Source organism: Elephas maximus, chromosome 3 (genome assembly GCF_024166365.1).
Source record: "Elephas maximus indicus isolate mEleMax1 chromosome 3, mEleMax1 primary haplotype, whole genome shotgun sequence".
Classification (NCBI taxonomy): domain Eukaryota; kingdom Metazoa; phylum Chordata; class Mammalia; order Proboscidea; family Elephantidae; genus Elephas; species Elephas maximus.
In genome coordinates this window covers 116524880-116541925 of record NC_064821.1, presented here as the reverse complement: position 1 = coordinate 116541925, position 17046 = coordinate 116524880, and the positions used below count along the sequence as shown (strand labels likewise).

Sequence of the window (17046 nt, the reverse complement as noted above, 5' to 3'; positions counted from 1 at the left end):
TCCCTAAAAGTGCTTTATTTAACAAGTAATGAATGAAATAGTGTCTTGCCTGTTATAAATATTTACATACAAAATTTTTCCCCATGGAAGTTTTTTTAATTGTACTGAATGAAAGCGGTAGAAAGCAAACATTTAAAATAAAAATGAAACTCAAAATTAACTAAATAAAGTAACTGATACCGAAAGAGGAAGACCCTCAAAGAGATGGATTGACACAGTGGCTGCAATGATGGGCTTAAGCGTAGCAACGATTGTGAGGATGGTGCAGGACCAGGCAGTGTTTCGTTCTGTTGTACATAGGGTCACTATGAGTTAGAACCAATTCGATGTCACCTAACAATAACAGTATCTCACAAGGCCTGGAACGTAAGTGCACTTAGTTTCTTTCCTCTTCCTCAGTCCCCTACTGCCTAGATACTAGATAATTTGAGCCATTTTGCACCCCCTCTAGGATCTTCTGTAACTAAAATATTGTTTCTCCACATGCTACCAGATTGTTTTTATAAAATATAATTATCAGGTACTCTTCTACTTAAAAAGCTTTGTTGGTTTTCTATTGCTATAGCACTATATCCCAAATAAGGCCATAAATCACAATCACTTGAAAAGCTTTAAAGAAAAACAAAAAGTACAGGTTCTGAGGCCCCAGTGAATCAATGGGGCCCTAGAATTTTTTTTTTTTTTAATAATTCCGAGATTTTGATGCCTCTGGTGTTCCAAAGAGCAATTGGTAACCACTATCTTGCAAGATAAAGTTCACACTTCTTAGCCTAACATTCAAGGTCATCTCACAGTCAGACTTCAGTCATTCTCTCTTTATCATCTTTCACTTTCCCATAGGCATCCTGCTTTTTGACTACACTGAACTATAAAGATACTGAGTCTTTGTTTTTTTAACCCTAGAATGTCCACTTCCTGCTTCACTGTCTAATGGAATCTCATTTATCTTTTTAGATCCAAATCCAGGCTTTGCTACTCTACTCCTCTACCCGTCATTTCTACATCTTTACTCTAAAAGCAACTTTATTAGTTTACCCTTTATCTTATGTTTTTATGTCATTTTATTTGTTGATGTGTAATTTACATACAATGGAATTCACCAATTTCAAGGATACAATTCGATGACTTTTGACAAATGTATACATTAATGTAAATCTTGCCACAGTCGTATAAAACATTTCTATCTCCTCAAAGTTTCCACATGGCCTTTGCAATCAGTCCCTTCCCCATACCTCAGTCCCCTAGCAATGTGCTTTGTCACTGTAGTTTTTGCCTTTTCCAGCATTTCATATAAATAGGCTCACACAGTGTATAGATTTTGTATTTGGCTTCTTTCATGTAGCGTAACGCTTTTTAGATTCATTCGTGTGGTTGTGTTAGTATATTCATTTTTATTTCTATGTAGTATTCCATTGTACAGGTAAACCACAATTTACTGATCTTTTCACTAGTTGAACATGGACATTTGTGTTGTTTTCAGTTTTTTGGCTATTATCAATAAAGCTACTATGAACACTTGCGTATAAGTCTTTGTGCGGGCAGTATTTTCATTTCGTTTGGGTAAATACATAGGAGTGGGATTGCTAGGTTATATGGTAAGTGTATGTTTAACTTTAAAATATACTGCTTTCCAAAATGGCTATATTATTTTCTGTTCTCACTAGCAATGTATGATAATTCTTGTGTATTATATGCTAGTTAGAACTCTTTGAAGGCAAGGACCTTGATATCCCTACACCAATGTCTAGTGCATTATAGGTGCTTAATAAATTTTATTGATATTGAATATACTTATAAACACAGGTTATTTTTTTTTGTCATCAAGATAAAAAATGACTCTATTCAATGAAAACATGAATTGGGTGATTGAAAATAATTTTGTTCTTTTCTCTTGTCATCTTTATTCATTTACAAAGAATTTTGTTTGCTCAAAAGACAAAATTAAAACATGTAGTGTCAGTGGGGCATGGCCATCTTGAATCACTGATTTGTTCAAAATTATATTTTAGAACGTTTATTTATTAGCACTGAATACAGTTTAGCAAATATTTTACAGCTCAAATGCTCTTAGCAAGTCAGTATGACAATTTCAAAAACAAGTCAGATTTTTCTTTTACATGTTCAGCATTCATTTACAAGAGAAATATTTTAGGACTACTTAATCTGGGCCCCCTTTGAGGCTATTACATGATACATAATTTGTTCTACATTGTTAGTTTTATAGTCAACAATTTGGTTGAATTATATCTAATGTTTTTCTTCAAATGAATTTAATCTTCTGAAGTCTGCCCTATTCATTGGGAAACCTTCACTTGAAATTCTTGGCGCTAGAAGGAAATCCTTTGAGAACCATTCGAAGAGAAATTATAAATGTAAGTATATTTAGAATTCAGCTCTTTGTTTTTAATTCAAAATTCAGACATGCATATTGATCTTGGTGAATATGTGTCTTTTTCTCCACCCTTCCAGAAAGGAACCCAAGAAGTCCTGAAATATCTACGAAGCAAGATCAGAGGTACTTTTTTATCTTACCCAATATTTTGAAGGATAACATGAAGGCTGGTAAAATGTTAATAGTAAATCAATTTAAATGTACTTTGAGTATAAATATTTAGAGGAAATGGTCTGTGAAAGGTGTGGCTCTAATTCTGAATTCATCCAGGCAGTAAGTATACTGAAGTTACAAAACATCATTAAATTCACAATGATAATGTTCTATGTTTAATTTCTTAGATTTGTGTTATAGTACTTCTCACTTATCTATAGGGTATCAACACGGTTAGGTTCCAAAGACTAGGTTGTTGTGTGAAAGGGCGTTATGTGGAAATGGAGGATGACCACATCAGATTACAAAATGGAGGATGATCACACCATTACGTAACTGCTGAATTACATCATTGCATAACTGCGAATCATGGCCCAGCCGAGTTGACATATAACCTTAACCATCACAGCCAGTGTTACTCTTCCCTTGCATCTCAGCATTTGTTACTGTCAGAAGTACATTGTTAGTGTACAAAGTAGTCAGATGTTATATTTTTTAGTATTGTTATAAATGCGAAATGTCAGATAAGGAGATAGTCGATAAGTGAGGAGAAGGTGTACATAATAACAGATTGAATAAGGACCTAGTGCTTTGATTTTGAAAAAGGAGCAAAATTTGACTTTAATGATATATTTATGGGTTCTATTAACTGGGCAGAGCCTTGGTGGTACAGTGGTTAAGAGCTTGGCTGCTAACCAAAAGGTCAGCAGTTCGAATCTACCAGCCACTCCTTGGAAATCCTATGGGGCAGTTCTACTGTATCTATAGGGTTGCTGTGAGTCAGAATCGACTCATCAGCAATGGTCTTGGTTTTTTTGGATTATTGACTGGGCAGCGTAATAATAGGTATTTAGCATGAGCATGCAGCAAAAGTGAAAATAATACTATAAGTTTAATTTTTAATACTTCCCATATATCCCAATTCTTACTTCATGTTTATTATTATAGTATAAACTAAAGCATTAAGACAAAAAATTAGTTACACCAGTATATTGCTGCTAACAAACCACTCTAAAACTTAGCAGCTTAATACAATGGCTGTTTATTTAGCTCACAATTCCAATGATCAGTGGTTTGGGCTGGATTCCACTGGACAGTTATTCTTCTGGTCTGGGCCAGACTTCACAGAAGTTTACTTATACATCTGTGGTCATTTGGTGTTGATGGCTTCATTCACATGTCTGGCAGTCAACTGGCCATCAACTTGAGTGTTGAGATACATGTGTCTCATTATATAGTCCTAGCTTATTCATGTACAGTGGTCATAGAGCCCCCAAGAGCAGCATGAAGGAGGGCATGTATCAATGCGTAAGCACTTTTCACATCACATTTGCTAATTTGGCCAAAGTGAGTCATAAGACCAACCCAAAGTCAGTGTGGGAGAGCAGGGTGGAAGAAAAATAAGCAATATTTTTATTATTTGTTTTAGAGATAAATTGTTAGGTGCCTTTATTTTACAGAATTCAGTTGAGCTCATCTTTCAAATTATTGCCTTGAAGCAGGTTATTGGAAATACTTAAGTATACTCTATTGCAGTTTGATCTTACTTGCCAGAATATAAGGGCCTGGCTCATCTTGGGCATTTAGTAAATACTTACTGATTGGTTCATTAGATGAAGGATAGATGGATATTGCTCTAGCTTCAAGAACGTCTAAGTTCTTTTAAGTTAAAGAAATTAAATCCAAAACAAGCCTGTTATACGTATTATTTCACCAGTGTATGTTTTTATTATTTTTTGAAAATTTTGAAGTTTAATTTTAATAATCTTCCAAATGTATGACCCCTTTTTTTATATTCATGGTATTAGCATGGAACAGTATCATTGTCCTTTTTTATTGTAAGATTTTTGGGGGACTTTTTCGAGATAGTAAATTACATGCTATCAGTTTTTCTTGTAAGGGTATTTTTTGTTCCTGACCAGTATTCCTTCATCTTCCTTGGCCTTCAGATTTTTTTTTTTTTTTAAATAAAAATGTGATGATGTCAGTTCCCTGCTTAAAATCCTTTAATGTTAATGCGGCACAAAGAGAGTACATCTAAACAACATAATGTAAAAGCATCAGGTTCTTCTTACCTTTTTAACCTCTTTCCTCTGCCAGAGCTGTATCTGACTACTTACAGTACACTATACAGCTATGCTCTGAATTTCACCTCTACCTGAAATAATTCCCTCCCTGCCTACTCATTCTTTGAAAGTGTTTAGAAGCTGTAGGTATTTTCCCTAACCTCTTTTCCATTTCCCTAGCACAGTTTATTTCTTCCTCTGTATCCACTTTGCTTTGAAAGTTTCTATTACTGTTTTTGTGCAGTATTCTAATTATTACTATTTAAACTTGTTTCTCTCCTCATAGGCTTGTCAGGTTCTTGATGGTGCCATCGTTATATATCTACCACCTAGCCTAGCACCATATTGTTGGTCTGTCAGTGTTATATGAATAAGACAATTGCAAGTTCAGAAGTTTTCCTTTTTTATCTTGCCCTTCAAATATATTGTCAGAATGATTTTTTTGAGACTTATTCCCTATCAATGCAAGTTTTCTTTCTTCTCCAGAAATTTTGATTATTCTGACATGAATTAGTTAGAATAATCAAATTCTCATGGACCCCAAAAACCAGGATGAACTTCATATGTACAAACATTTCTGCTACACAACCTCTGTGCAAAGATGGCAGGTTGAATTCATGCATCTAATTTCATTCGTTCCAGAAACCCTACTAAATCTTATTAAAGGGCCCAAGGATTTTTCCTTATTAAGGCATAATTTTCTATAAGCAACAAAGCATTTTCACAGTGAAAAGATGGTCAGTGAAAGAGTATCCTGCATACATCCTGAGAGGCCCATAAGAATCAACTGTTGAGCTTTTAAAAAATACAGTGTCCAGGCTAGACTTTAGATCAATTGAATCAGAGTTTCTGGGGGTTGGGGTTTATGATGGTTAAGGTTGTGTGTCAATTTGGCTGGACCAGGATTCTTAGTGGTTTGGCAGTTATGTAATGATACAGTTTGGAAGTTATGTAATGATATAGCTTGGCAGTTATGTAATGAGGTCACTTGGCAGGTGTGTAATGATGTAGTTATCCTCCATTTTGTGATATAATGTTATCACCTCCATGATGTGATCAGCCAATCAGTTGTCAGGGGAGTTTCCTCAGGGGTGTGGCCTGCATCCAATATATGTGGACGTTCTGGCAAAGTTCGCTTTCTTTCGTTTGCTCTGGATCCTATATCTGGCTCGTCATCCTCTGACCTCCAGTTCTTGGGACATGAACCAGCAGCTTGCCATATTGCCTGGAGATTTTGAAATTCATTGGCCTCCACAGCCTGTGAGCCAGCAGTCTGGAATCTTATTACCAGTCTTGGATTCATCAGCCCCTGCAGGTACATGAGTCAGAAGAAGCCTCCAGCCTGATACCTAACTCATGGACTTAGGACTTGCCATTCTCTACAACTGTGTGAGCCATTTCCTTGAGATAAACCAATCTCTCTCCCTGTGCCTTTCTCTCTGTCTCTGTCTCTCTCTCTCTATATGTGTGCGTATATATACATATGCTTTACTAGTTTTGCTTCTCTAGAGAACCCAGCATAAGACAGGGTTCAAGCCTTTTCAGCAACAGAGTAGAATTTGGTTTAATTGCTGCTATATCTCCTAGAGCTCTGAAGACAAAGTTGGACCACTTCATTGCTACCTTTTTTTCCTCTTCAGCTCTTCTCTCCTTGTTCTTACTAACTTCTCTCTTTGAATTTTAGAGGTAGAAATTGAGTAAGTGGAAACTAAAAACATACTGATTATTTTATTCAAGCAAAATTAGTAGATTAAGATAAAAATTTTATACTGAAATGAGAGGACTTGACAGTAGAAACTGATTATTTATTTTGAGAACACTGAACAATCCAGGAGCATGAAATTACTTACCATTTTAAAATAATCTTAGAATATTTGAAATTGACTAAAAGGCAGCCGTTTGTGATTCTTCTTGTCTGTGATGCCTCAGATATAGAAGAGTGGTGTAGGACAATATGTCCTGCTCAACCTTGACAGATCTGTAAGACAACACTCCAAATCTGCATGGTGCTCACAGGTTGTACCCAAATCCTAGATAGCCAGGAGGCCATTAGAAAAAAGGCACCACTAACTAATATGGATTGCTCTGTAAATATTACATCCTTCCTGTCTATCAGAGCCTGAACACATCTTAGCGTATGAAAATCGCTTTTATTACTTATAAGAATCTGAGAGCGTACAACCAGAAAAGTTCTGCCACGAGTCTTACCCCCTCGAAAGCTTTCTGGGCAGAATGACCACTCTTCCTTGCATACCCCACTTTGTACCGTGGATGAGGGGCTTAAATGGGAACCTACCTACTGTCAGTCACCTGCTGGCCAGGCATGCCTGCTTAGGTAGACTGTTAGCTAATACTATATAGGCCTAACCTGCAACATAGCTGAGGATACTCAGAAAACCTCTTCTCCCAGCTATTTTATACTCCAGCCTAAGTGACTAATTGTATCTTTTTAACCCTGGTAACAAACATCCTACTCCATCACACCCCCCTGACTTCCTGAGGAGGGGGGATGGTTTAGCCCAGAACTGTCTTTCTAACCCTGCTAACAAGTAGCAGGCCTCAGTGCGAGTGGTGGTTTGTTCTGAGGCCCAGCAAGGAGAGGAACAGAAAACCATGGCTGTCTGGCTTGTCCGAAGGACTATATTCCTCACAAGTCAATTAGTTTATATTCTTCCTGGAGTTTATGCAGAAGCCCAGTAACTCACCTGGAATTAGGATAAACTTTCTGTAAGGTGCTATTATTTGTTCTTTGGTAGGAAGAATAAAGTAAATGTACAAATCCCACTTGCTTTACAAATATAATTATGAAACTAAAATCATTCTTTTAAAAATCAATGTTTTTAAAGGTGATATATTTGTTACATTGAGCCTACATTTCTCTGTCTGTAAAATGAAGATAAAACTCTCTTTGAAGGCCTGTTTTTTTTTTTTTTTTATTGTGCTTTAAGTGAAAGTTTACAAATCAAGTCAGTGTCTCATACAAAAACTTATATACACCTTGCTATATACTCCTAGTTGTTCTCCCCCTAATGAGACAGCACACTCCTTCTCTCTACCCTCTATTTTCGTGTCCATTCAGCCAGCTTCTGACTCCCTCTGCCCTCTCATTTCCCCTCCAGACAGGAGCTGCCCACATAGTCTCATGTGTCTACTTGATCCAAGAAGCTCACCCCTCACCATTATCATTTTCTTTCCAATAGTCCAGTCCAATCCCTGTCTGAAGAGTTGGGTTTGGGAATGGTTTCAAAGGCCTATTTTTAAGGGTCAAAATTTCTTGAGGTGGCATGTGTGAAAATACCCTACGATGTCCTTTACATGTCTAGATACTGTTTCACATTCTTATTGATAGATGACTCCTGTTATTACAGACTTTTGAATAGCCCCAACATCTGTTTACTTTAAAAAATGTTCATTGTTCTGCAGGTAAAAATCAGTATCCTAAATATATATCAGTAGGCTATAATTTTTTTTTCATTGTTTATAAAATACCTTCTTGGGGATTAGGCTCAAGGCTTGCAAAATTAGCACTCTTGACATGCAAACCTTACACTAGTCACAGTTTGTAATAAGCTCAAAGGATGTATTTTAAGTAAGGATATCAGAAGACCTCAAGCTAGAAGATGTTAAGTGAGTGCAGCTTCCATAGTCTCCTCAGTTTATTGATGGGAGATATGTTTCAGTGGTGGTGATATTATGCCTGCCCAGGGTGAGGTCCTGCTAAGTCACTAGAGCTTTCAAATGGATGCTTACTACAACTATGTCATCATAAAACTTAAGCTTGTTTACTTAATTTGATTGCAAAAACTGCCCTTGCCCAAGCTGCATGACCTGATTCTAATGTCAGGGCTCTGTGTTAAGTTTCTTTTTGTGCTACCAAGGCCATCTTGCTTTGTTACCTGTGGTAGATAGAATAATGACTCCTTCAGCCTAAATTCCTACAATCTATGAATATATTAAAATTAAGATTGCAATGGAATTAAGATTGCCAGTCAACTGACCTTAAAATAAGGACTTTAACCTGGATTTAGAAATTCCTAGGTCGCACAAATGGTTAAGTGCTGCACTACCAACCGAAAGGTTATTAGTTCAAGCCACCCAGAAGTACATTGACAGACAGGCTTGGTGATCTGCTTCCGAAAGGTCACAGCTTTGAAAACCCTATGGAGCAGTTCTACTCTGTACACATGGGATTGCCATGAGTCAAAATGGAACTAACTCAGCAGCAACTCACAACAATAACAAAGCCTGGATTTATAAGTGGGCCCAATGTGATTACAAAAAAAAATAAAAGGACCCTTAAAAATGGCAGAGAGAAGAGGAAATAAGCATGATGCAATCAATGTGAAAAGAACTCAGCCCACTATTGCTGGCTTTGAAGATGGATGAAGAGGGCTGAGAGCCAAGGAATGTGAGTGGCCTTTAGAAGCTAGAAAGGGCAAGAAAATTGATTCTTCCCTAGAGAAAGGAATGCAGCCCTGCCAACACTTTGATTTTAGCCAATGAGACCTATTTAATGCTTCCGAACTACAGAACTGTAACAAATTTCTGCTGTGTTAAGCCACTACATTTGTGGTAATTTGTTACAGCAGCTATAGAAAGCTTATACACTGCCCATAAATTATATAATAATGAGTTGGTATCATATGGAGTTGTTTTGCAAAGCAGCTCTGGCTGGGGTCTACCACAAGGTCTCTTACTTATTTCTCCATCCCAAACCTGGAGTTTAGTGACTACCGCAGATGCACAGTGACAGTTGGTGAATTAAATGAATAAATTTGTTGTGTGTAATTAGATTTAAATCTAGGAATGACTGCTGGTTATGTATCATCAATTTATGGTTATCATCTTTTGTGTGATAAAAGTACAGGTCTTCACTAGAGAAATGGTGAGTCTCAAACTTTAGTGCGCATTATAATCACCTGAAGGGCTTGGTAAAACTCAGGTGCTGGGCCTCACTCATAGTATTTGGTTCAGTAGGTTTGGGGTTGAGTCAGAAAATGTACATTTCTAACCAGGAAGGCTGTTGCTGTTGTTCTGGGGACCACGCTTTGGGCCATTTTACTCCTAAGCCCCTCTGAGGTGCCCTCTTAAATACCAAACCAGTCCCACATGTTCTGCAAGGGCTTGGCCAACTTTTCTCTCCCTTTGTAGCCACCCATTCTGTTCTTCAAGTTTGTACTCCTGATAAGCCTGGCTGATAAATGAAGTAATTACCCTAAAGTAAACTCCCTTCCCCAGCAGCTCCCAGCTTTGTTTACCCATAAAATAAGCAGTTAGTTCCTTTCATTCTAAGAGTAATAACCCGTTGCCGTGGAGTTGATTCTGACTCATGGCTACCCCATGTGTTACAGAATAGAACTGAACTAGTCTGTTTTCTTCATTGTAATCTTTATGGAGGCAGATCCCCAGTACTTTCTTCTGCAGAGCCCCTGGCTGAGTTTGAACCACCAACCTTACAGTTAGTAATCAAGTGCAGATTGTTGGTGCCATCTATGGGCTTTAAGAGTAATAAAACCCCCACTATTAAGAGTAATAGTGGATGGTAAAACATAAAAATGTTAAAAAATGAAAAGGAGAAATTTTAAAAAGTGACAAAACATTATAAATTCTTTCTATTATTGATAAGAACCTTCTGAGGTGGTTACTCTCTTGGCCGCTTTACCTGACACTTCTAGATTGTATCATCCTCCCACCTACCTTCAAACCCACCACTCTTAACAAATACCTTTAATATGCCTCTATTGTCGTACTTACCATACTGTTTTGTGATATTCTGTTTATTAATGTCTGTGCGTCTTATGTCTCCAACTCTTCCCACACTACTGCCAACCAGTTAATATGTGTTGGATAAATGCTGTAGAAAAAAGGAACAGACAAATGGACTCTAGTCCTTTGCTTTTATTGCTGAGTGACAGCAGGACTCATCAAAGTTTCTGGCCCTGTTCTCTCTTCTACTATACAAAGTTACTGGCGATGCAGAGTAATAGGTCTGTTTGCTTCAAAGGGATAAATTGTAGCTCTGACACTTCCTGACTGAGTGATACTCATTCAACTAAGTCACTCACCATGCTCTGCTAACCAACCAAATGAATATATTTGAGATTTCTTAAATAGTACAATTGTTTTTTAAGGTTTTATCACTTCCTGCTTTATGTGATTGACCTCATGTTTGGCTATGTTCCTGTCAGTCACTCGCACAGTCAACATGTGGAAAGTGTTTGTTTCTGTCTAGAAACTTATAGTATCTTTCTTTGTTACAACTCTGAAATTTCATAACGTACCTCAGTGTGGTTCCACTTGTGTTTGGTGCTCATTGGGCCCTTTTAATTTGATTTATTATTATTATTTAAGTTTTTTGATTAAAAAGGTAATAAATGCACATGGTTTAAAAAAAAAAAAAAATCAACCTAAGTAAGAAGATATGTAAGGAAAAGTAAATCTCCTTTCACGCCAATTCCTTTTCCAGAGCTAATAGTTTCCCTCTTTATATTCTCCTTGATGCTGATTATTAAAAGTATCTCTTTGGAAAAATGAGAAAAATTCTATCTTAGTATATAATCATGGCAATATTCAGAGCATCATGTTTACTTACAATATAATGCTGAATTTTGTTGTTAATTTACTAATGTCCCTGTTTCTATGATTTAAAATAGTCAAACTACTAGGGAACTTCTAAATATCAAAGCTTTCACTTGATCTTAGTATTTCCCTTTATGTCTTTTATTTTTATTTGATATTCTGCCATTTATTGTGTCCTACTTCTGTGATTAAAGTATTCATATAATATTTGCATCGGGAAAATAGTTTAATCGTTATTGATCCAATGAGCTGAATGCAAGAGAAATATACTCAGATATAGTCAACAAATGTTTATTGGATACTTGCTGGGCCTAAGCAAGATGAGGGATATTACTACTTCTTTGTGGTCTTTTGGCATGCTCTCATCTATGAATTCTGGGACTGTTTCATCTTTTCCACATTGCTTAAAATTAATAGTATTATTTTACTTCTCTAGAATGTCGAAGTCTTTTTTTGTAAAGAAATCACAAAGCCACTTCCTTTAAATATGTATTGTGTTTTGTTTTTTTACACCATACGATGGCAGTATTAAACAGTCTCTGGAGATTAGTAAGGGGATTGATTGTCTCTGTGAATGTGGTGTGTAAACGTGTGGGTATACAGGCATGTTAAGAAAATGTCTATTAAAAATAAATTTTTGCATTTGATAAGAAAAATTTTTAACATGCATAAGCACCAGAAGTTCACTTGATTATGCAAATTGCCGGATTTTTAAGTGTTTGGGAATAATCAGCTTCATTGTATCCTAAACTGAAAAGATAGGCATATGCCTTTTCGGTAGGCATCTGTGGGAAATAATATATTGTTCCTTTGCTAACAAATTCCTTCTAATGGACCCTATTATTTTGTTTAAAAGGAATGATTGGTTATCATGTTTTCTTCTAAGAAATTACAGTTATTATTTGAATGTTCTTTCCTACTCCTAAATTTCCTTAGAGCAGGATTCAATAAAAGGGCTTGAAGCCATAATATATTATTTATTTTCTCAATTAAATATTACATTTCAACTCAGATTTATTGAAAATAATGCAAATGACTAAAGGTTTTCTCTCTGGTAATATCTAGAAATCGTGTGTACTATTTATACGTATTATCAAGAACTCAAAAAAAATATTTTATAGTATAAATATTGGTTTTATGTAACTTTTTCTCTTGCCAGATGATAGGCCTACCCAAAGCGACTCTGTTACCGAGACTGCCATGACGCTGCCAAGTGAATCAAGAGTCAACGTACATGCCATAACCACATTAAAAACACTAGACTATAGGTATGTTCTCTATGGGGGCAGTTCTACTCTGTCCTATAGGGTCGCTATGAGTCAGAATTGACTCGACAGCACTGGGTGTTTCTGGGTATAGGTATGTTATTCATTTTTTAAAAAACATTACACAGAATGTGAGAGACTTTTCTAGAAATAATCTTTCAGAAAAAGGACAGTTGGTGAGAAAGAATTCATCAGATTGCAGTAGAACTTGATTTAAAATAATAGCAATTGCAAAAACAATAAGATAAAAGCGTACTAAAAGTACAGTGAGCTTAACCATTCTTTAGGTGATTTGTATTTATTATGCTTACTAGATGGACAGATGGTTATTAATACTATGATTTTTATAATGAAGGGCATTTATTATGAAAATGAAATCTTACTGGTAATAAGATTCTTTGAATTAGTGATCAGCACTCAGAAAGAATTTTATATTGGGGTTCTATGTTAGTAAATAAGAAATTAGTATTATTTAGTTAATGAAAACTTGAATAGCAGGCAAAGCATGAGAGGTTATACCTTGCCAATTTATCTAAATACAGAGTCAGATAGTATAATAATAATGCATTCTGATAGCAAAATATATTAAAACTGAAACAACTACAATATTAGTATGTAAATTAAGACAAAAGCCTAAAACTTTCATATATCATGAAAGTGCATTGGACTGGGGAAAGAAAATGCCTATGCAGAGATTGGAGGTAGTTGCCAAGTGTTCTTTCGGTACTTTTTGAGGCAACAATAATAAAAGTAACAGATATTGTCAAGGCTCTTGCAATGATTTGGTCATGTCTGGATGTTGTAGCGAAAATACAAAAGAATGCAAACTCAAGTTAGTTGGCTAGATTTATTTAAGAATCTGCACGCCCAGCATCAGCATCTGGCCTCTGATCCTTAGTGTGTCAGTAGAAGCCACTTCTCAGCAGCCTGAATATAGTCTCCATTTCAGATTGGTGTGTTTCATTCACATGGTTTTCACCTCTTGCCTGCTACCCTTTCATCTATATAGATATCATCTAAGCTGGGTTACTTTTGCCACACTGTAACACAAAGTGGTATCCTTCTGAATTAATATTTTTATCCTCTCCCCTCCAGTACAGTATGGCAGCTTGATATATCTTCCACATAATATGTCCGTTTATTCAGTAGATATTTTTGGAGCCTACTAAGTATCAAGTTTTATGCTAGTCATCATAAGTACAGTGATGAGACCAACTTGATTCCTGTCCTCATGGAGTTTAGAATTGTTTTCATTCCTGACCACCATTCCTTCTACCCTGAATGGATGCCACTTATTTAATCCCTGTTTTGTTCAGGGTACTGTACTAGGTGATTTACCTGTGCTGTTGCTTTTAATCCTACAGACAATCTATGAAGTAGAATTAATCTAACTTTATTTGAGATAACCATTCCTACTCCTTTTAGACACAGATATCACAAAAGCATAATAAAGATAGCTCTTAAACCATGCATCTTAGGTTGTTCTGATTCTAAATTTATTGTAATTTGTTTTTCTCCGAGACATTAATTGAAAAGGCATATCCTATTTAAAATACAAATTAATAGCCAACCTCAAAGCATAATTGCCTTTGACTAAACTTGAAAATTAGCATGAATGTTCCATGTTTGATTAGGGTAAATCAGTTTCCCAGGACTTGATCATTTCTGATTGAAAAGATAAAAATGCTACATCTGAACTCTAGGAAATAGAGCCCTAAAGCAGAATTTGAAGGCATAATAACTGTGAAATCCTGGGAAACAATCCTTTTGCCTATCTGCATTATTCTGCCTGTCATACATAATTTCCTCATGTTATATATTATATGTAATACTGTTTTCTTAGTTGTGCGGTCATTCATTTGCCATCTCACTGATGTTTCCCGTGAATGAGTGACACTGTGTTGAGCATTAAAAACAGTAAAAAAAGAAAAAAGAATGTAAGGATTATTATAACATCAAGAAAGTGTTATATCTGCAAATGTCAAAGTTCAGTTATATTTTGTGTAAGATTAAGTTTATATCTGATTGAAAATATTACTGAAAATGTTAATGAAAAGAGATTTATTTATATTTACATTTGCAAAAGATGTGGTATAAATTCAGATCCTAATTTCACAGAACTAAGGTTTAAAAAAAAATTTTTTTTTTTACCTTGTTATGTATTAAATAAGGGAGAAATTGGCTTAGGTTATGAGATAAAATTAGCTTAGTTTGGTATAATGTTGAACTTTCAAAAATTGTTGTTATCTGGCAGTATACTATATACTGCCCAAAATTGACTAATAACCCCTTTTAAAGGTTTTTACAAGAAAAGGGCAATATCCAGCTTTTAAAAGTATAAATTTGTCCTACTCAGAGATAGAAGGATGGTCTGTCCATGTACTATATTACTTCTAGACACCTCTGAATGCCAAGAAGTGGTGGCATAATGTGTTACGGCATAATATGTTGTCTGAATTTCTAATGGTGAACATTTTATGGATTGGTGGGTTTGTATGGTATTCCACAAAACTTAATAATAATTCAGCTGCTTTGAAACTTTCCATATAAAATCTTTAAAGGCCTTTACAAACTAATAATCCTGTCTTTCTGGACTGCTGAAAATGATGCATTTTTAACCACTTTTCATTTAGTGATAAACAGAAAACTTCGATTCCTGATGAAGTGTTTGATGCTGTAAAAAGCCATATTGTTACATCTGTTAACTTCAGTAAGAATGAGCTGTGTGAAATTCCAAAAAGGTAGGAACTGTTGATGCTGCCATTTCCATTAAGTTGTGACTCATTTTCAATTGTATTGATATGTTAGTTGCAATAATAATTATTTTCCATGGTTTTTACATTTTGAATAATGTAAAATAATAGTTGCAAAATTTCTTGCATTATGAATATTAGAGGGATTTGGCAAATATCATTAGGTATTTCCTGACACAATTTTAACATTTGTTCTAAGCGGTACATAGTGCTAAAGAAATTTTGTTTCTTTTTCTTTTACACTTTTAACTTAGAAAATAGATATTAGGATATTAAATATATTATTTTTCCCATATATAATTGAGTTTTAGAGGAAAAATTTTAAAAGACTGTCTAGAACTGAGTCTATGTGAATTAATAAGAAATTTTATTTTGGGTTTTATATTAATGAATTGCCAAATCACTGAATTTTTCAACTGATAATGAAAGCAAAAAAAAAATTTTTTTAGTTGAACCTTGTTAATATTTTCCTTCCAGAAAAGGGTTCTGCACTTGCAATGATTAAAAATAGTTTGCGTTATACCTTGTACTATTTAATACGTTTTTGTTGATGCTAATTATAGTAAAATTTTACCTTGTAATTGAACAACTGTATGTGAGACAGGAAAGGATAATGATGAAGAACTTAGACACTAGAGTCAGTTGCTTACATTTATATCCTAGATCTACTAGCTGTGTGATTATGGACAGGTTAAGTATCTGCTGTTAGTTTCTATACTTGTGAAATAGAGATACTAATAGTACCTATTGATAGGAATTAAATTAAATGACATAATTCAGATAAAACATTTAACCAGTGCCAGTGCTTCCAGTCTACCCAGAGGTGCCTCAGAAGAAAGGCCTGATGATCTACTTCCAAAAAGTCAGCCATTGAAAACCCTATGGAGGGCAGTTCTACTCGGATACCGATGAGGTTGCCACAAGGTGGAGGAGATCTAGTCCATCTCCTAGTTCTCTGGGCTTAGAGAATATTTGATAGAATGGTTAACTGTTCAGATTTGCTCTTAGATAAGTTTGTCTTGAGGGATCCTGTATCAAACCAGATATTTAGGATCATCTTAAAAAGTACCTAATCTCTTTGAAAATGACTTAATGCCTCTGGACATTTATAATTACCCTATCCTGGAACAAATATTTATCGCTGGACCTATTCTGAAGTTTCTTGAGGTTTTCTCACATAACTAGGTCCAGAAGCTAGTTGGGAATGAGGATAGAAATCTTAAGAGACATTGCTTTATTTACTTTATTTTTATTCCCACAACCTGGTTCTTCTCATGCAAAACCATTCGTTACTCTGTTATCACAGCCATTACACCATATTTCTAGCAAGTTAGGAAGCCAGAGAAGAAAGATATTAATGAAATACCTTGCCAGAGAGTTTCTAAACAATTTTTCCTCTTTCTTAAATTTTTTATTTCACAAGTTGTATGTACTTTTCACCACGTTATTTTCTGATTATAAAATAATACTTATTCATTAAAAATCTGGACTGTATGAAGGGAAATATCACTTTTAGTTACATCACTGAGTTGTTTTATTAACTTTTCGGCATATTTTGCTTCAAGGTCTTCCCCACTGGAATTACACCATACATAAAATTTTGTTTCTTCACTTGTTTGTCTTTGGTATTTCCCCTCCTTTTTAGGCACTACTCTTAAAATCTAATTTAATATATGGCATAAAGTTGATTATGGCAATAAAGTCTTCCCTGTATTTTGTATTGTTTCTTGAGGCCAGATTTCCAGAAGAGTTACTAAGTCAAAGGGTATGACTTGATACATATAGCCAAAAGCTTTCCAAGAAAGTTTTATCAGTTACATAAACTTGTTGTGTCTTTT

The 17046-nt window shown here is 35.2% G+C and overlaps 1 protein-coding gene across 2 annotated transcripts in view; it reads left to right on the top strand.

Moving 5' to 3' along the window:
- Positions 1-17046, top strand: part of LRRC40 (leucine rich repeat containing 40) — a 73846-nt gene that overhangs the window by 25058 nt on the left and 31742 nt on the right. For both annotated transcript variants that reach the window (XM_049879556.1, XM_049879555.1), the window contains exons 8-11: positions 2285-2372; positions 2470-2515; positions 12350-12458; positions 15089-15196. In XM_049879556.1, the coding sequence (XP_049735513.1) occupies positions 2285-2372; positions 2470-2515; positions 12350-12458; positions 15089-15196 (351 nt within the window). The remainder of the gene's footprint in view (positions 1-2284; positions 2373-2469; positions 2516-12349; positions 12459-15088; positions 15197-17046) is intronic.